At 35.9% G+C, this 27,737-nt stretch overlaps 2 protein-coding genes across 2 annotated transcripts; one reads left to right on the top strand and one right to left on the bottom strand.

The window, feature by feature from the left end:
• Positions 1 to 796: 796 nt before the first annotated feature.
• On the top strand, positions 797 to 27,737 carry TFB1M (transcription factor B1, mitochondrial). Its single transcript, XM_081941870.1, has 7 exons — positions 797 to 1,034; positions 2,214 to 2,365; positions 3,831 to 3,939; positions 4,946 to 5,097; positions 12,479 to 12,598; positions 25,660 to 25,787; positions 27,461 to 27,737. Exons 1-7 carry the CDS (start codon positions 902 to 904, stop codon positions 27,702 to 27,704), a joined length of 1,038 nt encoding a protein of 345 aa, XP_081797996.1. The 5' UTR covers positions 797 to 901; the 3' UTR covers positions 27,705 to 27,737.
• CLDN20 (claudin 20) lies at positions 16,498 to 20,698 on the bottom strand. The gene is made up of 2 exons (XM_081945613.1): positions 20,391 to 20,698; positions 16,498 to 18,601 (listed from the first exon to the last, which is right to left on the bottom strand). The coding sequence occupies exon 2, from the start codon at positions 18,502 to 18,504 to the stop codon at positions 17,845 to 17,847; it is 660 nt and encodes a 219-aa protein (XP_081801739.1). The 5' UTR covers positions 18,505 to 18,601; positions 20,391 to 20,698; the 3' UTR covers positions 16,498 to 17,844.

The raw sequence follows: 27,737 nt of genomic DNA, 5'->3' as shown, positions 1-27,737 counted from the left end.
AGCAATCAAATCACATTAGGAAATTATAAATCATAAGGATACAAGCAACAGTTGCAGTCATACAGTCATTAAGTGGGAGGAGATGAGTGACAGGAACAATATCTTAGGAAGGACCAGGTTTCAGAGACTCTTTGAGAGCTGTATGCAATGAAATTTTAATGTATACCGATGAGTGTATATTCAAAATGACAATAACGTTATTCTAAGTCTAAATCTTAACTTTTGCTGGACAAGGAGCCCTTGCTTTTTTTTTCTCCCTGAAAATGTAAGAATTCGCATTTAATGCTTCCTACCTAGTTTATACTATTAGGTAAAAGTAAAAAAGTTTTTAAAAATGCATTATACTCCCTTCCATTGCTTTAAAGTCCATTCCCTGAATTTGGGGAACAGTTTAAGCAACCTTTTTTAAATGCTTTTCATTGCAGCGTTTCGGGTGAATATTGGCATCCTCTGCAACTGTTACTCATCTCCCCCTAACCTCAAAGTAACCTGCCCCCTTATTTCTATTTTAATTCCTGATATCCTATGGTTGCATTCATTTAACTGCAGGTGACTTCAGCCACTCCTCCTCCCCGTTCCGCAGCTAAAGCACCCACTGTAAGCGCGAGTGACTTTCCCAAAAACTCGGAAGTTATGCGCCACCAAGTAGCGCTCGCTTCTTTCCTCTTCTTTATTTACGTCGTTTTCTTCTTCTCCTCCTAATTGTTAAGCCTACGTAATAAAGGGGGGGAGGAACTCTGCCTGACTCTCCGGGGTCCTCAGGGTGGGGTAAGCATTGGAGGCCACGAAGTCCGCCTGCGCCGTCGGTTGAGCAGGCGCTCCTTGTAGTCAGCCGACCCACAATGCTTTTCGCCTCGCGCAAGGGCGTTCTGGGTCTCTGGGCCAACGCTGGGCTCGGCAAATGGCGGCCTCGAGGAAGGTGGCTACTTTCCGCCTGCCGGTCCTTCCCACCATTGGGGAGATCATCAAATTATTTAAACTGAAAGCTACGAAGCAACTGTCTCAGAACTTTCTGTTGGATCTGCGCCTCACAGGTTGGCCGTTCGCGGTGTCTCTGGCGTCCTGGGTGTTAACGGAGGTTCATCTTTGGAAGGGCGATGGCTGCTCTGCTGACCTGAGAAAAATGCTCCGCCAATATATTCCCCCCCCCCCCTACCAACTTGGGGCTCTCTTAGATACGCCGGAATACCCTTCCCATCATCCCTGGCCTGGGCGGGGACGATGGGAGTTGTAGTCCAACCATTTGGGAAGCACCGGGTCGGTAGAGACTGAGAAACCTGTCTTTTTAATCTCAGTTGATTGGATGTTTTTTCCAGTTGGCAAAAGTGGCAGTGCTTTCTCCTAAAGGAGAAAGAGCGAATTAAATGGTGTAGAAAATGTGCATTAAATCACACAGCACACTACAGAATATGGGTTTTTAATCTATCTCCCCCCTCCCTTTTATTATTTTTCCTTTTTTTTGGATTAAATTATATTGACGCAAGAGTGAAAGTATGACCTGCAAAATGACCCTCTTTTGCATTTGCTCGTTTCTTGTTTCTAATCTATTTTCTAGAATTAATTTTTAGATAGGAAATAAAAGTTTGGCCTTTGCTGATTTTTTTTTCTTAATAATCACCTTAACTTTTTACTTTTCTGAATATGAATATTTAAAGAGTGCCCATAGAAGTAGTTATCTGTGCTTTATTTTGTTACTCCGGTTTCTTTATCTGAATTAATCCACTTGATTGTCTCAAATAAGTAGCAAGATAAGCCGCATTGTTAATATGACAAAAAAATTATTTCAAATTGTTGGAGGCATACATATCACTTTTTAACTTTTAACTTATCAATGCTGTGTTCAAAAGAATGATCTAACTTTTGGAGTGCAAAAAACATGTACCACTGTAATATATCATAGTAAATGTATAATCTGAAGACCAAGTAAATGTAAATTATCGTAATGTTCACTGGCTGTGTTGTACTGTACATTAATTTGTCCAGTTTATTTGATTTAATGATGCAGTGATGAATGACTATTTTGTTACTTTAAGACAGAGATGTCAAACTCACGTGCTCACATGATGTATTGTGATTCCCCCCCCCCAAAACGGGGATGGGCATGGCCAGCGCGTGATGCATCCAGCCCGCAGGCTGGGAGTTTGACACCCCTGTTTTAAGTGTTCTGTGCTTGTGAAACCAAAACTGACACTACGGTATGCTCTTTTTTGCAGATAAGATAGTAAGGACTGCTGGCAATCTGAAGGATGTATATGTGTGTGAAGTAGGCCCTGGACCAGGAGGAATCAGTAGATCCATCTTAAATTCTGGTGTTGCAGACTTATTATTAATTGAGAAAGATTCTCGTTTTGTTCCAGGACTCCAGGTACCCAAATATTTTCCAAAATGCTACTGTTGATAATTACCTTTTTACATATAATTACATTACATTATAATTACCTTTTAAATTGTAATTTTAATAACTAGTTATACTAATATATACTTGTGAGCTTGTTCCTGACCCTTGTGATCTTCTGGAAATCTCTTTAAATGGTTTCAGCAAGACTTAGGTTGTCCTGCCAATGAGGAGCTTCTTTATCAGCTCATCTTGTATTATATTCTGATACCCTTTTATCATCCGGTTTTTATTTTAATTGTTTTAAATAGATGTTAACTGTTGATTTTATTGTATGATGCTCAGAGCCACTTTGTATAACATGGGTGGTTATATAAGATAGACAGACAAATGGACAAAGCTAACCTTGTTTATATATAAACATAATTATTCCTAATTTGGATGTCATGGCAGATTTGAAATGACAGTTGCTGAGTCAATATTAACTCTTATTTTCCCAAAAATTCTGTAGTAAATTGCAAAGATAGAGGGGGAGGGGGGGAGAAAGAAAGATAAATCTACATGATGCACACTCCTGAAGGCTGGATCATGGTTAAGAAACTGGTGATGTCTGAAGTAAATAATAAAGCAAGATTTTAGGAGAGGGAGAAACAGACTATGAATCTCTGAGATAGAAAAAAATAATATAAAATATCAATGTACACTCAGAATGTGACTTGTGGGAATCAGCCTTCTCCAAATAATGTTCTCCAGAGGCATTAGGCAAAATACCAATTTTTCCCAATCAGAATAGTCAATAGTTATACACAGTTGAACTAATTTCTACTATATAAAAATCTACATTGAATTGTTTGGAATTCAATGATAGCATATTATAATTCAACCGTTGTATTGATTTCTGCATCCTTACTGTCCCTCAAGCCATTTCCCATATTGTTTCAAAATATCTGTTTCTCTAAAGCAGGGCTGTCAAAACTTGCAGCCCGCAGGCTGGATGTGTCATACGCTGGCCATGCCTGGTTTGACGAAGGGGGGAAAAGTCATGATACGTCATGTGACACCACCATGACAACGTGAGTTTGATACCCCTGCTCTAAAGTAAATGGAATTTTTGGAGCTGTTCATCAATAAGGGGAACTACTTAAAATTGCCTACCAGAAAGTGATAAGCAGGCTTAAAGTGATAGAAGAAACAAGTTTGAATTTAGAATCACTTAATTCAATTCTGCTTCAATTTTTTATAGGAAACAAATAATGATTTTAAACTTAAAATTAATATTTATAATATTATTGCCTTTGTATACTCTTTGTGTTTGTGCAGGTTAGCATTTATTTAGTTTTCCTTTTGGCACATTTGGTGATGTTTGGTATAACAAATAGAATCTCAAATGTACAAAATTTCTTGCATTACAGATGCTAAAAAAATTCAATTTTTAGATTTTTCTAATGTTATTAAATAGCTTTATAATATTTTTTTCTCTTTTCAAAAATCTCAGTTACTGTCCGAAGCAGCTCCAGGAAAAGTCCGTATTGTCAATGATGATATTTTAACATATACATTCAATGAAGCTTTTCCTAAACATCTTTCAAAGAACTGGGAAGATGGTCAGTATGCTACAAATACAAATATGCAGAACATTCATTAAAATGAATTCACTACATGAGATTACTATCGCAATATAGTAATAAGACTGGAAGCTAATTTGTATGTTCTATTTCTTAATTTTGCCAGTAACCTGTAATGATCCCTGTGATAGATACATTTTCCCCTAAACACAGCTAAGGGCACATTAGTGCAAGATAAGTGACTGGTATTATCAAGTTAATAAAGTCTAAAGTTTCATACCAAGTATTGTGTAGATCACAAATCTGTGGAATGAATTTAACTAGCTACTTAATATTATTCAGAATCATGTTTTAACATTTATTCTGGGTGGCTAAATAGCATATCTGCTTGTTTTCTTGGATTAGAACAAATCCTATTTATAGGTCTAGACGTGGGTGTCAAACTTGATCATGTCATGTGACGTCACATGATGTATCACAACGTTTTATGCCTTTGCAGAGTCAGGATCAGCATGGCCTGCACATGATGCACCTGGCCCACGGGCCACCAGTTGACACCCCTGGTCTAGGACATTTATCAAGAAGTCATCAGTTACTTACTAAAACTCAGAAGAGATGCTTGAATATTGCCTTCATAAGGTGTGCCTACAACAGCAATTAACTCTTGAGTTCCTGTCCAGCCTTTTAAGCTATTGATGCAGAGACTTTGCATATTTGGATAGGATAAATGCCAAACATGAAGTCAAAACCTAAATACGGGATTTTTTCCCAAAGTTAATTTTCCCAGCTTAGGTTAACAAAAAATGCACCATTGTTTAAACTCTTAAATTTTCAAATAGGTCAGGAGACCTATTATGATAAATTAATTAAAAAAATTGGAACCTGAGACTGATCTTTTAATTTTAAAAAATGTGTCATATTATATTGGAATATATATTAAAAGTAGTGTTTATTAATTAATAGAATTTAATATATTGATCTTTGATTCTGATTAAGGCTTATGATCAAGCAAATACATTTGTGTTTTGACTTTTGTCTTTTATAGATCCTCCAGACATACATATTATTGGAAACCTCCCTTTCAGTGTCTCAACTCCACTAATAATCCAGTGGCTTGAGAATATATCTAATCGAGATGGGCCTTTTAGTTATGGTAGGATAAAGATGACACTCACCTTTCAGAAAGAAGTTGCAGAGGTGAGTTTGTTTTATTGAATTATTATATAGTTATTTAGCAATGAATATCAGCAATTGGTACATTAAGAATTATTAAGTTTAATTTGTTCTTGTAGCTTGGTCCATTTGTATAATGGGGAAGCAATAATACATTTGCTGGCTTAGAGAATGGATCATTACTTCACCATATAGAGTATATTTAAATACATTATTTTGCTATCAGCTGTCTGTAGCAGTAGGACTGATTCTCTTCAACCTGCAAGTCCTGTGTATCTGCAATTTTCTCTAGAGATAGTAGAAGATAGTAGTAGAAGATGCAGGTGTTTTTTATTTCCTGCCTTTATTATTTTTATCAATAATTCAAGTCGGTTAGTATACCTCTATTCCTTCCGCCTCCTACATCAGCATCTCCACAATCAGCAACATTGTGAGATAGATTGGGCAGAGAGAGGTACTGGCCCAAAGTCAACCAGCTACCTTTCATGCATAAGACAAGACTATAAAAAGTTATTGAAGGGGCAGGAAATGACAAAACCTGCATCATGATACTAATATCACTAATATTGGATTACTGTACTTGGATTGGGATGAAAATTCAAAAGGTTATTTGAATTTGTATTGTGATTATCATGACATGAAGTTTATCATTTCTTCATCATTATACAAGTAGTGCTTGGCTTATAGCCATAATTAGGATTAGATTTTTTGTTTCAAAAAGATTATTGCTAAGTGAGTTGCATCCAATTTTAGGACCTTTTTTGCCACGGCTGTTAAATGAATCACCGAAATAGTTAAATAAATCATGTAGTACTTATGTGAATGCAGCTTCCTCCAGTGACTTTGCTTGACGGAAGCTGGCTGGGAAAGTCACAAGTGGCAATCACATGACCCCAGAATGTTTCAGTTGTTGAAAATACATGCTGGTTGCCGAGTGGCCAAATTTTGATCACATGACTGTGAGGATGCTATGACACTTATAATTGCAAGGACCAGTCATAAGTCATTTTTTTCAATGCCATGGTAACTTTGATGAGTTGCTAAATGAATGGTTGTAAGTCGAGGACTACCAGTATTTGAACTGACCACCAACACAACATAAATTTTAATTATGCATCAATAGGCATTCATAATAGCAACACAGTTACTAGCCTTGGCTGTACATTATTCTATTTTAACCCTGCGAGGAAAGTTTCATTGAATTGTGTGTGTAGGAATGGTCAAAATGATTTTGTGACATTGGCTGATTTTACACACTTTAAACATGCTACACAAAACAAGGCACCAATAAAGAAACATTTGCTGATGAAGATAATCATGGCATAAAGAGTAGAGCTGATACAGGTAATCCCCGTGTTACGACTGCAATTGAGTCCAAAATTTAGGTTGCTAAGTGAAACATTTGTTAAGTGTGCTTGTCCATTTTATGACTTTTCTTGCCACAGTTGTTAAGTGATTCGTTACATTTGTTAAGTTGGTAACATGGTTGTTTAGTGAATCTGGATTTCCCATTGATTTTGCTTGTCAGAAGGTCACAAAAGCTGATCACCTGACTCCAGGACACTGCAGCCATCATAAATATGAACCACTTGCCAAGCATCTGAATTTTTATCATGTGACCATGGGGATGCTGCAACTCTTGAGTGTGAAAAATGGTCATAACTCATTTTTTTCAGATCCGTTGTAACTTTGAAGGGTCACTAAATGAACTGTTGTATGTCGAGGACTACCTGTACTTACATTAGTTCACAGTTCTGGCAAATAGGTTTTGAATCAGTAAGGGAGGTTTTTTTGCTGTCCCCTTCCTTTAACAAGACAGAAAATGTACCAGTGCTGCCGAAAATGGGGAAAAAAACAAAAAACCTGCTGTTGAGAATTCTCTGAATTGATGCCAGAAATGTGGCTGAAAAATAGCATTTCAGAAGAATCTCTCAGCTGGAGCGTTTTAACACACATCCGAACTGATTTCTTCCTCCCTAACTAATTCAGTCCTGGAAATCTATTTCTATAACAAAACGTTCTGTCCCAATAAGATGGGGTCCTGAATCTTTTTTTTAAGTGTGCCTTTTGTAATGTGCGCTTTAAATCTTCCCTTTCTTTCCTAATGTTCTAGTTGAGTTTTAGTGATCATCAGTGCCAACCTCTGCAGATGGCGCGGTAGGAAGACAAAGCCCTTTTATCAAAACTTGGTTCCTGTAGTTTCTGGCATTTCAGTTCAGTTTTCTGAAATAATTGGTAGTGTGAACTGCTATTCTAAGCTTAGTGGTACGGCTGATGGATGAGGATGTTAGAGCTAACCAGGTTGGAAAAGGGGAAGAGCAGCCTCTTGGCATTTAGGCGGAAAGCGAAAGGCTTAAGAACATAAATGCAGTCTGCTTTATATAGCAAGAGCCAGCTGTACATGCTTTCAAGTTTTCTCATATGTGACATGAAGATTATAGTGTTTTTGCATATAATGTAGTTCAAACGGGATGCAAAATAGCACAGTTGGTAAGTTTCTTATATTAACTGATAAGACTGATGTAACATAAAATCAGTGACACAATCATGATAATAGAATAAATTTGTCTTCATAGTTGTTGTAGAGATATTTCTAATCTTTAAATGCTTCTTAATGCTAGCTGGTGTGCTTCAAGGACTATATAAATCAGCCACTATATTAAGGTTATTTTTAATGGCCTCTATTAGTCTAATGGAAGTAAGGGAGAAGATTTCACGTCTTAGATATATCTAAAGGTTTTAGATATATCTGATTTACTATTACTATATTACTATTTTTATTTTATTTTTAAATTATTTTTCAAGTCCTAACTTTTCCTACTCACCCATGTCATTTTGATTATCTTTTACATAGATTAATAATTATTGTTTCTGTTTTAATTTTGTTTTAGTTTTAGACTCGTCGGTGTTATTGTTATTTTTTGTTATCACATTCCATGAAGTACGGGTAGTTTTGGTCACCACGATGTAGAAAAGATGTGGAGACTCTAGAAAGAGTGCAGAGAAGAAGAGCAAAGATGATTAGGGGACTGGAGACTAAAACATATGAAGAACAGTTGCAGGAACTGGGTATGTCTAGTTTAATAGAAAGAAGGACTAGGGGAGACATGATAGCAGTGTTCCAATATCTCAGGGGTTGCCACAAAGAAGTGGGAGTCAAACTATTTTCCAAGGCACCTGAGGGTAGAACCAGAAGCAATGGGTGGAAACTAATCAAGGAGAGAAGCAACTCAGAACTGAGGAGAAACTTCCTGACAGTTAGAACAATTAATCAGTGGAACAGCTTGCCTCCAGAAGTTGTGAATGCCCCAACACTGGAAGTCTTTAAGAAGATATTGGATAGCCATTTGTCTGAAACGGTATAGGGTTTCCTGCCTAGGCAAGGGGTTGAAGACCTCCAAGGTCTCTTCCAACTCTGCTATTGTATAGTTCTTACTTAAAGACTGCCCTGTTTAGCGGCCATTCAAAGTTACAATAGTACTGAAAAAACTAACTTCACGACTGGACCTTGCGCTTATGGCCATTGCAGCATGTGATCAAGATTCAGGCCTTCGCAACTGGTAGGCATTTAAGACCGACAGTGGCCCACAGTCATGTGATTACCATTTGCATGCTTCACAACTGGTTTCTAACAGTCAATGGAGAAGCTGCAGTAACATCGCAAGTCCTGATCATATGATTCCTTACTTAACAACACATCACCTAACAATAGAGTTGTCATTAAGCAACAACTACTTGTAGCTTTAAAAGACATAGGGAATAGCTTTGAAGGACAGGAAGAAAAGCAACATTCAGACAGTTGTGGCTCAAGTCCACTCCAAGAAACTAATTGGAGAAAAGCCCCTCCCTAGTTCACATGGAGATAAAAGGGGAGAAGACATTCCGACTTGCAAGATTCTGCCATTACAGATGTTCCCTAGAACTAGCTTTAGACATATATGGCATTGGTTTCTTAGTCTGGTCTATTTTATAGGACTAACCGTAAGTGAGAATTGTAGACATGGTGTCAGGAAAGCTAAAGGCCACAGTGAACTGAGGTTGCAAAGAAAGCCAAAGAACAACAAATATGTTCAGTCTAACAGGAAGTTAAAAATATCCAATATCCCAGATGGTTAATAAAGATGGCAAAATTAACAGAGAAAATGGAAAACTACTTAATCTTTTTCATCTTCTGCAACAAGAAATATGTTTCACTTGGCCCCAGTGAAGAGCAGGACTCACTTTAATTTTGCATTTGAAAAGTTTGCATTTGCATTTGAAAAATTCACATTGCAAGAATAGTATGAATTACATTCAATAGGAAATCAAAACTATTTGTTGATGTGTGTTTGAACATCTACTCATTATGTTCGAATAATTCTGTAGAATGCCTAACATGCCTGATGACTAAAGGAGAGACATTGTCAGCTTCAGCTTCAAAAAGCTGAAAAAGAAAATCTGGGAAAGTATAGACCAATTTGACCGGTCAATTTGTGGAAAGTTTTTTAAAGCAAATTATAAAAAAAAGTCTGTGTATAAATCTTTAAAACAGTGTGATAATTACCAAACATTAATATGGATTTCTGAAGAATAAATCTTTTCAGATTAACTTTATTTAATTTTTCATCATCATCATCATATACTGGCCATGTACTGTTTTATCTTCCTATGCCTTCATTCTGTTCTTCACTTGGTCTTTCTTGTAGGCCAGTTTGGTTTCTCCAGTAGTCAGTAAGCCTTCCTGGCATACTAACTTTAGTGCATCTTCTTTATTGTCCTTCAGATACTCTTTCAAAGCCCTTTTTTCTTCTTCAATTATCTGATGTACTTGCAACATTCCATGCCCCCCTATTTGTCTTGGTAGATAGAATCTGTCAATGTTGCTGCGAGGATGAAGGTTCATTCTCATATGATTCATTGTCATTATTTTTTGATCCTCCAATCCATTGCTTTTAGTTCTCGGTGTGGACTCAGTGTGTATCTAAAGCGGATAATAACAAGACCTGACAAATGGCTAAGAGCAGGAAAGTTAAAGAAAAAACCAAGGGACTAATTCTGGCTGCAGAAGACCAAGCCTTAAAAACAAATGCATACAAAGCCAGAATTGAGAAGACGGCAACAGACGATAACTGCCACCTGTGCAAAGAAGCTGAAGAAACAGTGGGCCACCTGTAAGTTTGGTTGCTGTAAGAAGATCACACAGACTGACTACAAGCAGCAGCATGTCAAAGTAACAAGGGCCTATTGGAAGTTCCGCAAGAAATATCATTTGCCTGCAAGCAAGAACTGGTGGGACCATAAAATAGAGAAAGTCATAGAAAATGAAGAAGTTAAGTTGCTCTGTGACTTAGAATTCAAACAGACAGGCATCTGCCATGTAACACCCCAGACTTAACGATTGTTAATAAGAAAGACCAAAAAAAAGTCTGGATAGTGGGTGTGGCAGCGCCTGGAGACAGCAGAATAGAAAAGAAAGAACTGGAGAAGATCACAAAATACAAAGACCTACAAATTGAAATAGAATGACTGTGGCAAAGGCAAGCAATTGTAGTACCAATAGTAATAGGCGCCTTGGATGCATTCCCAAAACAATTGGAGCACCACTTAAACACAATTGCCATTGACAAATTCGCCATCATTCAATTGCAGAAGGCAGCTTTACTTGGAACAGCTTCCATCCTGTGACAATATCTAAATACTACCGATATCATTGCAGGATGGAAGCTGTTCCAAATAAAGATTTCACACATCAAACATCCACTTCTGCCTATTCCAGATCCTTGGTAAGGACTTGATAGTTGACAAAAATGCCAAATCCAGTCTGAACATGGCTGACTGTGCGATGATCAATAATAATAATAGTAATAGTAATAATTTCCTTGGTAAGCTGTAAAAATACTATAGGTTGGTTTTAGTAATGCATTTGACAAATTACCATAGTACAGTAACTGTGAAAATACCTGACAGTTTGTAAAAAAGATCTTAGAATAATTCAGATCACTGGTGAAAAATGGTGAAAAAAAACAAATTTAAATTTTGGAAGCCTCAATGAAAGCACTGCTTCTAAATCGCAATCAGTAATGGTTCCAATTTATCCTATATTGATTGAGTCTCACTTTTGATAATTCAAAACAATTTATCATATGTATCTGCAAAATTTAAAATGGCTTCCCATTTTAAACTGAAGACGTTTAAAAGCATCATCTATGATGAAACAGATCAACAGCCTCAGAAAAACTAAAATAGTGGCAATAAGCAGTGGCAATAATTCAATCTTTAGCTCAAGAAAGAGAAAATAATATTTATGGACAAACCTGGCCACCCAAGTGAGCTTTCAATAAGAAATAGATTTTTTTTCCTGAGACTTCATATTTTTCCACGAAAATCATTCCATAATCTCTGTGTTACACTGGGAAGGCTTTACTTTTTCTAGACAGCCAAGAAACTTTAAGTAGCAACAATGCTTGCTAAAAAATTTGAACCAAGCTTGTGATTTAGGTAAGAACCAGCATTTTGAACTGACTCCAGAAACACATTATTGTAGATCCTCTAATGGATTAATCTGCTCAAACATCCAGCTAACTTAGCAGAGTTTTAAATTTCTAGAAGTTTTTCAAAGATAGGTCATGTAGCATTTTCAATAACAGTCTATTTTGGTATTAGTTTATAATAATAATTGGAATGCATGCTTGCATTTTGTTTGGAACTTAGCAGCTCCTAGACTGACTTGTAAAGTTATGGCAGAAAGTTATAAAGATAACATTGTTCATGTATTGACATATCGGTATATGGATATTCTAATACACATACTTTATAGGCCATTGAATTATAGCATTAATGAAGCTGTATCTGCATGTTGTATAAAGACAACAGTGATGTGTCTATTCAAAAACACAAAGTAGGCTAAAATATAACCCTTCCTGGACTTAGAATTCCCTTTGTTTTAATATGAGCATTTTGTAAGTAAAAATAAATAAATTGAACATTCATGTTGATTTATACACTGAATTAAAATGTTTTCTTCACTTTTTACATTTTTTTTTCTAAAATACACTCTGAGATAGGTCCTCTTGAATATGTTTCCAAATGCTCCAGGAATATACAAACAAATCTATTTGAGGAATTTATTGCAATACTATGTTTAGGTTACTATGATTTTTCTGAATCCAAAAAGTATAGAAATACAATGGCAATAAAATTGTATTTGCTTTCTTTTACTTCAAGCTTGTTTTGCTTATATTACAAATGTTAGCATTAGTAAAATGTAGACTTTCCATTAATTGTTATAGCAATAAGTATGATTCTATTACTGATACCATGTAAAGTATTTGGTATTTTAGTTAACAGGCTGCTCTAAAGAGCACTTTTATTTGGTTGTGTTACATTAATGCTTGCACTCATTTACAAAAATGTTTTTCTTCCACAGAGACTCACAGCTAGTACAACATCCAGACAGCGAAGCAGGCTTTCTATAATGGCTCAGCACCTGTGCACTGTTAACAAAGGTTTCACAATTCCAGGTCAAGCTTTTGTTCCAAAACCAGAGGTCAGTCTGTTCATTCTTTTTGTATTAAAATCGGTGTTTGAAGCTTCATGCAGCTATTTGTAAAGCTATTAGCATGAAGATTCAGACCTATTCCAATTTCACCAAATATTCATGAAGGTTATTGGAGTAGTTCCATAAATACTAAAATAAATTTAGTAATAAGAAGGCATTTATAATTGGAAGGGGATAAATTGTTAGTGAAAACGAGAGAGATTTAAAGGCAGTGTTCAAAAGGAAGGCAAATCAATAAAAGAAAAAAGGAACGGGTGAGAAAATGTTCAGATAAATTCCAAGCACCCCAAAGATGTGTCAAAATTCTTAAGAGGTCTTGAGTAGTGGGAAGCCCTATAGGGCCACCCCAAAGGAGCATCAAACTCTTAGTTAAATTATTTGTAGGATCTGTAGGAAATCACACATTTGTGGCAACAATAAAGGTTGACATACTTCGGGGAAATCGCTATTTTGGTTCAATGTGTCACTTTGTGGAGACAAGATTTCCTTAGAGGTGACTGTGTCCTGATTTTGAGAATAACAACTCAAGTAAAATGTTATTCCAAAAAGAAATGTTTTCTAAGGTTTTCCTGAACCAGTTCCAAAACCAGTCCTATTATATTTCCTCTAATATCCAAAATAGAGATGGTGATTATTTGTTTGTAATGGTACATATGTTACAGTGAAAGACAGAAATCTGTAGAATGTCGACAGTCACCGGTGAATGTCAACATTCACATAGTCGCTTGGTGTATGTCCGAAATATTTGCTAAATACCCTTATTTATGACTTACACTAAATACCTAACCCTAACCCTAACCCTACGTATTTGGTATGTGTTGACATTCACCGATTTCTGTCTTTCACGGTAACACATACATGTCTCCTCTTTATTGCTGCCTTATTGCGATTTAGAAATTGCTGGTAATAATTGTGTTCCTCTTTTGCATAAGTCATAATTTGTTTATGCCATGGTTTATTGAATAAATGCATACTATAGTCGTTAGGTTTTCATCTCACATTAAGGCAAAATGAAATAAATGGACTCAATGGGAGTACTATCCCAGAACTTGGAGCTGCCCTTAATGAACATTCAGAAGCTACAGCTGGTATGAAATGAAGTGGATTAGGCACTGATGTATGTATTCCTGTATCTTCAGGTGAATCCACTGCTTTGGTGGCTGGATTGGTTGCTAGACAGTTTCCAAGTATGATTCTTGCTGCTGATTGTCACTGTTAAGGCCCAGTGTAACTCAAGACTTGGTTATCTAAGGGTCTCCTCATCCAACTAAATCAAATAAGGTTAACTCCTTCCAGATCCTACCTCTGTGAGATGGACATCTGGTCTAGCCTCCAAAGTGGGTGTTTTCGGTAGTTACTCTTATTCTATGGAACTCCCTCCTTCCAGAAATTTGGCCAGCCTTGTTCCTTCTTGGTTTTAGGCAAGGGGTAAAGGCTTACCTATTCCTCTTTTCATAGGAGGAGAATATGCTATGATTGGAGGTGGGATTTGCAGACACATAACTTGTATATCTCTTAATTTCATTTTTTTTACTTTGTCATTCTTTCTCTTATCAGTCTATAAAATCTTGAAGAAATATTATATGTTGAAATTGTTAGCCTCCTAAAACCTTTGGGAAGGGATGGCATACAAATAAATATCCTTGAAAATGGCTAGTACCTTAAAAGTATACAATACAAAAGTACTATTTTTGGAATAAATTGGGCAAATATCAGAACTGTCAAATTCCTTGGCAACAATATGCAAACGGCCTGTCATTGCCTTATTTCAGGGCATTTTTTCAACCTTCTGCAGCTAATTTCCCAATTTTCCCAATATTAACAAGGTCTGGACCTACTGTGGTGTTTAGATCGAGATTGGCTAAGTACTGCAATCTTGTTGCTCAGTAGAGGATTAGAATAGCAGATGGCATTAAGCTGAATGATGAGATGGCCTACTGATGTCTTGACAGTGTATTTCTTCATTGGTGATGTTGACTAGTCTGGTGAGAACTTTAACAACATCTGGAGGACCATAGATTGCTGATCCTATATTTGAATGTCTCCTATAAGAAACATTCTGGCTTTCATGTGTTCCAAGCCAATGATTGATTATTAACTTTCATCTGTAAGGCAGGAGAAAATGGAATAGACTAGCTCTATTAACCAGAAATTAATTGTCCTGGTTTATTGATTGATGTTCTTCATTTGGGTTGGCAATGGATACCAATTTTTGCCAATTGCTTTTCTTTGAGAGACTACAGTGCTAATGCCAAACTCACTTTATGATTACTGATATAAAACTTCCCTTTTTACGATCTTGTAGTCCCTATAAGTAGCCGTTATCTGTTCTGTTTTTAATGTTCTTTTCATGTTAAATTAGTGGTGGTGATAATACATGGTATGCCTGCAGAGAGAGTACTCTTTTTTCCTAAGAACTGTTATTTTTCTCTATTTCTATGCAAGCAGTATTTATTTTGTTTTGATCTTGCTGGTGTCTTTTTTCTTGGAATTTGTCTGAGTTTGACAAAATACTTTTAACTTTGTTTTTTGTCAAAGAATTAGATTGCATGGTATTATGCCAGTGCAAGCTTGCCAGCTGTGTTAAAATATTTGAACGGGTTTCTTAATATGTTTTTTTCAAATATAATTAATGGTATTTCCAAAAATAAAATGGCTAGCACACAAAATATCACTAGATTATTAATCTATATTTGTTAAGATGCTAGCTATGAATTCCTAGTTTTCCAAATGCAGCATATTCATTTTTGAGCTGTTTGCAGTCATTTTCATAAGAAAATGATTTCTGTATAGAAGAAAATGATGATATTTATTGGCTATCATTACAATGGCAGAATCACAGACATTGAGAATCAAGATAGTTTTTCATGGGTATTTTTACAAAATGGCTATCATGGGGTCTTATTTTGAAACAGTTGCTATAGTGAAACACTTATTTCCAAGATGGCATACTGGTAAAGTTGCTCCCAGGTTGCTCATCACTTTTAGCTTCCAGAATGCCCTCTACCAGTCTACTGCAACTTATTTGGGTCTTATATCATGAAAATGATAACATCTTGATATTCATTGCTGAATTGCAGTTATAGTGCTGCTATAAAGTTTTTCCTGGTTTAGGGCTACTTCTCTTCAAAGTTGAATTTTTGTTTTTGTTTTAAATGTACTTAAGGTTACTTCTGCATATGTCTCAGAATTGGCACAAGTAGATGTTTGTGATAAAATGAATTTTTAGGTATAAACTTACCTAAAAATGCTCCTTTAGGGAAAATATATGTTTTTGTGTGTGTGTGTGTGTGTGTGTAGATATATATGTATGTATGCATATATACATATACATATACAAACACACACAAACACACACACACACACACACACACACACACACACATATAGAGCTATACAATAATGTTTTGCAAACTGAAGTGCTACACTAGCCAAACAAAGATGATATATTTTGAGTTTGTGTTTTACACTTTACAAAGTTTTACGAAGTAATCGGAATCCTTTTGCTGATTTCACAGATAGGTAGTGGCAAAGCCACTGTGGCTCCCTAGCAGCACAGAGAGGTTTATTGCCTCTGTTACTGGAAATAAATGGTAACTCCCATGGATACTAATATCTAATAATCTTACAGTCTCTGCACTTGATGAGTCTTTAAAAAAAAAATTTACCCACTACATCTTTAAAATTTAGCAGTGTGTTTTATCTATCCTAAATCTTTACTCCTATCCTCCTCTTCCCCCCTTTTCAGCTTTGCTATATAACTTATGACTATGGGTGTGTGTGTGTGTGTGTGTGTGTGTGTGTGTGTCATAATGTCTTATAGATTTGACAATTATTAAAGATGTGGATCAATTGAGGGACAGACAGACTTGAGGGAGGAGGAATAATAAGATTTTAATTATCTGTTGAAAAGAAGGTCTGAAGTCACTTACAATTTTATTCACTTTAATTCCTTTTTTTATTTTTTGCACTTCTTTCTTTTTTATTTGTGTTTTGTTCTATGGGAAAGTTTCTTAATTAAAAAAACGAACCATGATTCTGGTTTTTGATATGGGAAAAACTACATCTCCATTTTTGTCATATGTATACTTTTAGAAGCCTCTATACATCCTTTTATTTTTCTAATAAATATTTCATGCTGTAGTTCTTATGTAAGAAACAAAAAACTAATCTTTTGGTGGAGTGATTTAATGTTGCTGACATTAGAAAATATGAATTATAGAAATCTACAGGTAGCTCAAATTGTATTTCAAGATTTTGATCCAAACTTTGCTCTTTATATTGTGCTATATGCCAACATGTTCAAATTTTATCTCTCCTCTTGAATGGAAATGAGTGGTTACTTTGACCAATCATCATTTTTGCAGATGGACACAAGAAAAAGATTCAAAGAAGCAAGACTGATGCTGGCAAAATAGTTATAAAACAATTTACTATTGCCTGCTAAATCTCTTGAGTGGCAAATAGCCAAAATCTTTGGAATCTGATTAAAGATTGATTTGTAAATAGTTTGCATAAAGTATAGATAATAGCTAGATGACATACAGGTTTAAATACTGCTGAAGTATTTACTCATTACTGACAACTGAAAGAGTTTACTTAATTATGTTTAGTTGTATGTTATTTAAGCTTGGAAAAAAAACGATTTTTTAAAAAAAATGTCCTGTAAAATATAAATATGGTAGATGCCTTTTGTGGTCCTGTTGTGTTTGACACTTAAAATTAATGGCAAAATATTAAGTAGACATTTTCCAATGAAAGCAGAATGAGTGCAGGTTATTGTGTGGCATGGAGTCGGAGGACAACTAATCCTCAAATATGTTGTCATAACTGTTATTCTTTCATAACTGGAAATATGCAATTTATCATAGTTGTTGAAAACCGACATTGAGAAATGCAGCTAACATTTAAAAACAACACAAACAAATCCCCGGTAAGGCAGAATCAGTTCAGCTGGTGCCATTATTCAAATAAGACACTTGGTGATACTAAATGTGGCATGTGACAGATACGAACTATTGTAACTGATTTATATTTATACCCCACCCCCACCCTCAGTATAATCCAGTTGCAAATCAGTATCAGTAATAAATGGTTGGATAGTTATTTTAAATTCTTAGCATCTTTTTCTTTTTTTAATAAATAAACACCTCACTCAATGCAATTATAAGGCTTGCATCAACCGCATTGTTATAAAATCAAGACTACATAAACAACCTTGATAGACACCATATTTACACATAGTCCTTCAGGCTGTAGCCTGTGTCCACTTGCCGGGAAGCTGGGTGCAGGTTCTGCTGCTTGTTAGGATGAATCCCTGCTCTCTGCTGTTTCTTAAAACAGGAAGTGCCAAAGATGGCACCTGCAGCAAGCAGAAGTCCAGCCGAAATAAATCCAACATAAACTGCTCCTCCTGGTTCATGCTTACTGCTTTCTGGAATAGTTGGGTCCAGAAATTTTGAAATAATCTCTTTCGTGTACCAGGCTGTTGGTATCAAGCCACATATTCCTGCCAAAATAAAGAAGACTCCTCCGGCAACTGATGTGTGGTTTTTGGTCTCTCTGTCCCCTCCCAGGAGGGTGCACTTCATCCCCACTGTGGCGATGCAGATCCCAAAAATGGAGAGGATGCAGGACAGAATCATGGTGGTCCTTGCTGCCTGGATGTAAACAGGGAGAGACAGGATTGAATATTTGAGCGTGCAGCTGAACATCCCGGTGCTGTACCATGTGCAATCCATCCAGAGCCCTTGCATCTGAGTGATGGCCGTGATTATGTTTGAGCCCGTGTCTGCATTCACCTTCCAGTTGGGCAACAGGGTGGCTGCGATCGCGCCAAAAACACCAAACAAGGCTAGGACGAAAGCAAAAAACTGGAGAGCGGCTGATGCCATGATGAGATTTGTCGTCACCTTTTGTCTGCTTATTTCTTTTCTGTTGCTGTAAACCTGTGTTACTGTCTGATGGCTCCCCAGTCAAGGCTGTAGTTGTCTGTATGTGATAGGAGGAGGAGGGGAGAGAGTGGCAAGGGCAAAGGCAGGAGAAATGAGCAAACAAGAGTGCTTGCATTTGAAATAACGGCTAACTGAATGGCTTGCTAAACGTGACCCTGCAGCAGATGAGAAGGCTACAAAAGGACTGAGCAGATGTACACCGGGCACTTGGAGAGGCGTGATTATAAATGAGTAGTGCGTGAGAGCAACTGAGCACAAGGAGGTGCTGATAATCAGCCACAGTGGCAGAAACTGCAAATGAAATGTAAAAATGAGGTATGTCCTGTGCCAAAGAAAAAAGAAAAAAAGGAAAGACTTGTGCTCTTATTAGCCAGTTTAGAAGCTTCCAATCCATTTTGTAATACAGTATGAGGAAGTATTTAAAAATGTAATTCTAGCCCCATAAGCAGTATTAGGTCTTAGATTTGAATTGAAATGTACATCAATATAGCTTCTCATTTTTTGCAAGGAATATTCAGGGACTTCAAATGATCTTTTCCTACTTCCATTCTTTTAGTCTAGTAAATATTCCTGGCATTTACCGAGACCTTTATTTTAATATTGCTCCTTTTCAGAAGATCAAGCTATTTTTGAGCACAATTCAAGATTTAAAATGGTTATTTCCCTCTGTAACTTTAAACTCAATTCATCTTCTCCTTTGCTTCATATTAAACATTTATGGTAAAGAAAAAATTATCTTAAAAGACAAGCAAAATAGTTTCTGAAAACCTAAGATACTATCCATTCGAAATAGAATTGAAATGTTAACAATATTAATCAGAATAGCCAACCATAGTGATTTTTAATATTTGTTAACTATTTTAGACATTTAGTTTTGTTATTTGCCACCCATAGTCACTTGCTCATGAAATGGATAGCACTATAAATTAGGTAAATATCTATAACTTCCTAATTGTACTGTATATTTGAGATTTAAATATGCTCTTGATTTAGTTGGATTGGGAAGTTGGACACTTTTGCAAGAATGGTGATCTCCTTAAATTCTTCAGGAGTCAACTAGGCACTGAACAAAAATTGATGAATATGTATCATATTTTATATTGCCACCTTTCACACACATATGTCAATGCACAGTACTCCCAAAATGAAATAGCAAATGCAATCCTTCCTGATGTTAAAATTTCACTTAATATTTATTTTCAACATATAAAATGGGTGTCCCTGCGACAGATTTTAATTGAAAACTCTTATGAACAGCTTTGCTTCTTAAAGTTTTTCAAATATTTCCCATTAAATAAATATTAACAGTTTTACATTAGTTTCAATTTTATTTCAGTTGAGATATTATGGATTTTGAAGACTAAAAACTGGAAGTCCTGGCAATGGAAAGGGGATGTTTTTTTGTTTTGTTTTTATTTAATGTTAATAGTGTATCTGCTATTCCTCTATGATTATTTTTTTTTCATATTGAAAACGATGTTGGGAATTTTTTTTGTTTTGTTTTAAATTCTCACGTCCCTTGTGTATTATTTTCTGCCACAATGTGATAGATCCATTTTCATCTCCTCATCAGCTGTGATAGAGGGAGATGCCAGCCCTGAATGTTACCACTTTTACCTCATGGTTTACCGTTGCTCAGCAGCGCTGTGGGTTGTTAGTTTTTGCAGCTTTAAACGTTAAAAGCAACATGCTCTCAGAATTAAAAAGTAGCTTTTTTGAGTAAAAGCTGACATCAAACAAATCTACCAAAATATTAAAATGCCAGGTTTTAACAATATTTAGATGCCATATAATGCAAATATCTAATAACAAGTTTCACTACTTACCAATAAAGGAAAGGTTTAAGATGCTTCCATGGCAGCAGAAGTTATAAAAACACAACTTATTTTGAGTGTAAATGTCTCTGTTCCTCATTGAAAATTGCATTGGCTATTTTATTAACCAGAAGTCAGTCTCTGGTGCTCCGTATGCAGCAGTGCTTCCTGTTCCTTGTCTTAGTACCATCTACCAAAATATAAAGAGCTACTTTGTTTATTGAGTCTGCATTGGAGAAAATACTTTGCTTAACAAAAGCAAAAGAGATTATACAGAAATGGCATGTAAAACCTTGGTTTTAAGCACATAACTATTTCCAGATCCCAAGCTGAATAACTGGCTTGGAGATTAGAATAAATATTTTAAATTTGGGGGGGGGGGAGGATTGTCCCAATATTATTATTAGAAATTATTTTTGCTACAGTATAAGAAAAAAGTAACTTCATAGAATGAGCTTCACCATAAGTGAAAGGCAGAATTAAGGTCTTTTATATTACCAATCAGTCCCAAAGCTTCAGAGTTTAAGGGGCATGCATAAGCACACCAGAGTGCCTACCATGCCTGAACTAATATTCCCTTGTATTCATATTCATTTTATGTATTCATAATCATGTCTATACTTATATCTGTTATCGAATTCATATTTGAGAAAAATAAAGTTGCACAGCAAGATAGAAGTTCCTCTAAGTAATCATTGTGAGAAAGATACATAAAGTAACATACATACATACATACATGGCTGAGTTTCACATACCTGCTGCTTGTAGCCTGCAATCTTTTCTAGTTGTTTTTGTACAGTACCATGATTATTTGCCTTACTCTAAAGGTTAAGTGGGGAAAAGCAGTGCTTGCAGCTTATATGATAAATACAGAGCATAGCTGTAAAGGTTTTGACAAGTCAACAAGAAAAAGCTCTAAAACAAAGTAATGTCACGGGAAACCTGCTGATTATGCAATATGATAAATAGGAGCTTCCCTTATTGTCTGGACTTTTCTGTCTGGAAAAGGGAAATCACTGATTTGTGATTCAGTGGAGAGAGTAAATCAGATGCTCTCCAGGGATTTTGGCTTACAAGTGTCATCAGCCCCACTAAAATGACCAGATTTGAGGAGGCTGCTATTTGTTTCAAACATCTGGTGGGTATGTGATTATTTTCCCTGGTAACAAGTGAGCATTGACAGTAACATAATCGTAATTGTGGTTTCATTAATCTTCCAAGCAGTGGGGTTTCAGTGTTTGCTTTTGCATAAAGTCTCCATGTTGTTTTTGAAAACTACTGTACATGATTTCTATAGTTCCTATTAGCCTGATTGCCTACAAATTCTGAACAAGCCAAATAGTTGTTGACTTGACATTGGCTTGTCTTGGGGTAGATCTTGGGGCAAGTTTATTACTATATAACAGAAGCCATAACATATTGACTGCTTGGCAGAACTTTTCAAGCTCAGAGTAACTCTTAATGATGAATTCCTGGCCTTCTCTAAGCAAAAAATAAGGAGCAGCTCAACCTTACGATGGTCTTTGCATTGTTATAGCTCAGAGGTTTGATATGATTGGTAAGTTGGCAATCCTAAGAGAATTGTCTGGAAGCAGATCTAATTGAACCACATAAGACTTAACTTGTACTTGGGTTTTTTTATAAAAAAATATAATTTCATAGAATTGAAGTATTTTGTGTTATGTTTTTTTAATTAAGGACACTGATAAGAATTCTGCACATTAACAAATTAAACAATTTGTATTTCAAACAAAATACAAAGGTAAAACTAACTCCATTACTAAAGTGATCGAAATATAATCAAGTTTATAGCCACTATATATATAGTTCTTACCTAACTGCTTCAACGGGCACTGGCAGCTTGGTCATTAATCAAAGCGGTCACTAAGTGAAATTGCAATTGTATATTGTCAGGTCTGAGAAGGTTTAAAATAGGATTGGTCATACCTTCTTTTCATCACCATTGTAACTGAGTTACAATGAGGCAGTTCCTAATGTCAAAGATCTCAAATGAATAACCATACATAATGTCAGTTACAATTTGCCTGGGTATTTCACCTAATAGGAAGTTATAAAAGGGTCCTTGAATCTTTATAAAAGGTGCAGTAAAATAAAACATGGACTCTGGATTCATTGAGTCTTTCATCATAAGGGTACAATCTTAGCTGCTGGAAGGACATTAAAACATGCTAAAATTAGTACATTTCAAAGTTTGAACATAATTATTTCAATATTGAAAAATATATTCCTGAGCACGACACATTGATCCAATTGATCTTCCAAGTCTTTTGCTTGCAGTTTGAGAGCAGTTATCTCTTAGTCATACCCCATGATCAAAATAACTTATTTCAAGAACCAGTAATTGCAAGAATGTTCTTTTCCATGTTGATTCAAAATTATTTACCAAAATAAAGAAAACTTACAGCTGCTGGGAGAAACAACTAAGTTTACCCAGTGGACTACCATATAGTTCTGTATAGCCATCTTCACTTTAATCAGATCAGCTTTCCTTCCTGGTACAATTTTAGGTATTTAACTTTTGAATAAATATTCCTAGGACTTAAATATGTTGTTTTTTGGGATTGAGATGGCTTGTTCTTCTATCTCTGATCCCATTTTGCCATTTACCATGTCCCTGAGGAGTAATTGTGAATGTTAGAATTTGCCAGTTCCACAAGGACCCTGGTAAAAGTTGAGAGGAAAAACTATATAGCACATTTTTTCATTGTCTCTGATTTCAGAGATAGATAGATAGATAGATAGATAGATAGATATCAACACCAATTCAAGCCAACACCAAGTAACAATGGCAAATTAAAATCTCTACTCGATACTAAAATCCCATTTTAGTCTTAAGACAATCGCCCTCAGGAGAGCTCTCCATACTCTTGGGTTCCATATTCCTGTGGTAAATTATAAATTCATCTTCTGCAAGCTGTAATAACCATAATATTTAACCCAAAACCAGACTTAAAGATAAAAAGTGTTTCAGTTTCTGTTTAACTTCATTAAACTTTAATATAGAATGAAACTAGGAACTAATATAAGTTTAAACAGTGCTTAAAGCTAAAGGTAAGAGTGTAGTGGCTTCGATAATTGACTTATTATATTATTCTTTCTTTGTGTATTATTATGAAAGAAACAATTCCTGCCATAGGAACATATTAGTTTTAAACCCGAAGTCCTAAGGGAGAAGATCAAAACAGGAAGCTGAAGAGCATAAGCCAGTGACAACTTCTATTAGCAAACTCAAAGGAAAGTGATACAGCCCCCTCCCTTTTTTAAAAATCCTATGCGGCACCTCCAAAATATGGTTTAGAATCACGGGACCTTCCAAAACATTTCGGGAACGTGCAGATTCTTCAGGGTTAGGGTTAGGGTCCAACTGTTTAAATGGGCTTCTACTTGGAAAGGGTTGGAGCCGTCTTACAGATTTGTATTTCTTTAAGAATGAGGATTACAACAATGTAGAGCAGGGGTGTCCAAACTTGGGAACTTTAAGACTTGTGGACTTCAGGCTGGGGAATTCTGGGAGTTGAAGTCCACAAGTCTTAAAGTTCCCAAGTTTGGACACCCCTGATGTAGAGGGATCAGCTTCATGTAAAAAGTGGGCCGGATGGATGTAAAATGAAGTAACAAAGCCAGTAGTGGGTCTGTAGGAACATAGGATTTGGGAAACACTGAATTTGAATTTGAAGCGGTTAATGCTATACAATTATATTATTCTGGTTAGCTCAGTGCAACTTGGATAATTTTCTGTAGATAATTGCCTAGAAGTTTGAATATTACGCTTCCCTCTTAAGTTCCGCTGTTTATTTCAAAAGAATTTTTAAGCCTGTAAATTTGTATTTAAAACTTCTTCTAACTAACATTTGAAGGAAATTCAGCAGTGCTGTCTAACTTTGGGATCCAAGGGTTCCCAAGAGATGAAAAGCAGTTAACAATCCATTTCCAAAAGTGATTGGTATGTGATCCCAGTGTCCGTTTGAAGGCCCCATGGTTTGAGCAAAAAGATGGTTATTGCCTCCTCTCCCAGAGCTCTGAGTCCACTGGAGACCACAATCTTCTTGCAAGGAGTGGCTGCCTGGAGGACGTGTGAGCAATGTCATGTCCTCTCCTTATCTGAACAGAAATTACAGAGAGCCTGCTCTTCATTCTGCCATGATTGATTCTTTTTTAAGGGACCTATCTTCAATTTGCCATTTCTTCTTTGAAAGTCCCTGAAGGGTTTGGGGTTTTTTGGTAACACATTGCAAAATTCAGACTTAATTCTTTTACATGCATTTTATAGCACCTAACAAAATTCAGGATTTTATTTGCATTAATTTTTAAAACAGTTGACAGAAAGTACAAGATTTTTTTCCTCAGTTACGTGAACCTGATTTTGTGTTTGCAGTAAACATTTATTCTCTGCTAAACTATTTGCAAAATAAAATGGCAAAGCTACTATGATTATCAAAAATCAGTGTGTTCAAATGAGGCTTGTTAATATGCATAACTAAAAAATAGGCTATAATGTCAGTAATTTCAAAGCAACCAATTACAAGTGAACAGTAATTTCCTATATTGGTTTCCATAGTAACATTGCAGCTTTCTGAGTGATCTGAGAACCCAGACTCTCTAATGGAGTAAACAGTAAGATGCGTTTTGCATTTCCACAGGATGAAAAACATGTCTTGTTTGAGGATGCCATGCTTTATTTCAGCCTATTTTTATTTCATTCACAGTGTGACTATGGGGGGGGGGGGGGGAATCTACTAATTCATAATTCTACTCAGAATTCTGCTGTCAGGAGGACCATTTTCAATCCAGCAGAAGAAAATTGAATGAGAAACAAGATTCCCTTTTCCCATCATACAGAGTAATTCTAGTTGTAGAAGAGTTTACTATATAATAGGGCTACAAGATATGGGCAACAAAAATCAATAAACATTAGATGACAGCAAAACGAAACATCGAATTATATAATCTAGAGATTAGTTGGACTTTTGCATCACGGATCCAGAAATTGTAATTTAGAAGAATTGATGGCAAAAGTTAATTTATTTTAATAATATTTTTATGTGTTTCTCTCACTTATCTGTTCCTATTTTCCTGAAAGCATATTTTCTTTTATGTTATGAAACAGCAGGAGGCCCGCATTGTGAACTTGGAAGCTGTAGATTTATTGATCAATAGAACTCCTCCTTTAAATGACATTTATGTATATAAGTTTATAATACAGTAAATATATCTCCTTACTGCTATAAATGTAATAATAATACTAATATCTTTATCTCAGGTAGATGTGACACTTGTCCATTTTACACCACTAGTGGAGCCAAAAATAAAACAGCCATTTAAGCTGGTGGAAAAAGTTGTTCAAAGTATTTTCCAGTTCAGAAGAAAATTCTGTCATCACGGCGCAAGGTAACAAAATGAGTGACATATAAAGATTTGTTTTCAAGAACAGGTGGGTGGAGGGGGGGAGGGCTCACACGTGCATATGTGGTTCCTTCAAGGAATTTTCTCATTTGCATTTCCGTTTTATTTCTCTTCATAGCTATAAGCCTTGAACAGTTGTAATATATTTACCAAGTCAGGTGGATTTTTACAGTATAGGTAGCCCTTGACTAGTTTGATGGATGTTCAAAGTTACAATGACACTGAAAGAAGTGATTTATGACCGTGCTTCATACTTATGGCCATTGTACCATCCCCATGGACACATGATTAAAATCCAGGCGCTTGGCAACTGGCACGTATTTATGATGGTTACAGCATCCTGGGCTCACCTTTTGCAATCTTCTGACAAGCAGTCTGTGGGGAAGCCAGATTCACTTAAACATCTGTGTTATTAAGTTGTTAACTAAGTGATTCACTTAACAGCTGTGGCAAGGAAGTTCATAAAAAGGAGAAAAACTCACTTAACAGCTATCTAGCTTAGCAACAGCAATTTTGGCTTCAACTGTGGTCGTAAGTCAAGGACTACTTGTATATTGACTGAATGCAGATAGTGAGGAATTACGTGCTTTGTTCTGGTATTTGAAAACAGATGCTGAAAAATATTGTGGCAGTGCAAACATACATGAATAAATTATACCTGTTACTGTCTACTTTGTACATAGTCATAGAATGGAAGACATTACCCCCAAAAAATCCAAGGTTTTACTTATATTGCCTTAGTTCCTTTTCAATGAAGGCCAAGTCTTCTCAGCAACATGCTGGTACATAAAATCAGATATGAAGTGTTGCCTTTTCAATATATATATATATCGAGAAATCAGGTACAATCCTCAGCAAACCATTGTAAACACAAAAGTAAAATAAATCTACCTTACTAGAGACAAGAGAACAATGTTATGATATTTACTGTATGTCACAAACATCATTCAGTTATATGTTTCCTTCTCTGAAATAGTTGCTTCTTTGTTCCTTATAGTCAGGAAGGACTCTGTTTTTTGTTAAATCAGAAATTTGATTTTTATTATTTAGCCTACGGCACATCATACATGGACTTATAATATGTATTAACACTTTGCCTAGTTTTAAAAAGCACACTAGAATATTAAAAAGCTCTATATTCAGATTCCAATGTCTAGGCGATCTAACCTAGAAATTAATTTTTTTAAATGATAAATTTGATAAAAGGCAGGGGCAGAGCAAGATTGCTGGTGGCATCCTCCTCTGAAGACATCATTTTTCTATCTTAGTTGTGCAACAGTTTAATAGAACATTTGAGCAAGAGGGTACCTCTTCTTTTCATCCATTTACAGTAATGCCTAGAGAAAGGCATGCCATCTGTTTCTGTTTTCAGAGTACCACTGCATTAATGTTACTTTTGCTATTAGTCATAGCAAAAGCAGAATCCAATTGCATTGCAATGCAACTTCACCCTTTATATAGATGAGATCACAATACACATGCAGAGGGGACACAGCTTATGTTGCAGTGCACATGTTACCATTTTCCCCAACATCGCCTCTTCTGCAGGCGCCCCTGAGTCATAGTGTGGCTGTGGAAGATAGCATTATTTGAATTGAGAAATCTGAAGTAAAATCAATGGATGCTCCTTATTGATTGCCAATATTGTTTTCTTTCAGGATTTTATTTCCAGAAGCTAACCGCCTTGAAAAAACTGAACAGTTGCTCATGGAGGCAGATATTGACCCAACTCTATATCCACCTAAACTGTCCTTATTTCAGTTTAAAAACCTTTGCAATGTCTACAGGAAAATGTGTGATGAAGATCCAGATCTTTTTGCATATAACTACAGAGAGGAACTGAAAAAGAAAAAGGAAACCAACTTCAAAAGGACTGACAAAGATTACCTTTTCCCCCACTAGAATTAGGCAACAACAAAGTCTAATGGGCTTTTG

The sequence above is a fragment of the Natrix helvetica genome, assembly GCF_964273705.1.
Source record: "Natrix helvetica genome assembly, chromosome: 2".
NCBI lineage: Eukaryota > Metazoa > Chordata > Lepidosauria > Squamata > Natricidae > Natrix > Natrix helvetica.
This window is presented reverse-complemented; position numbering and strand designations above follow the sequence as displayed.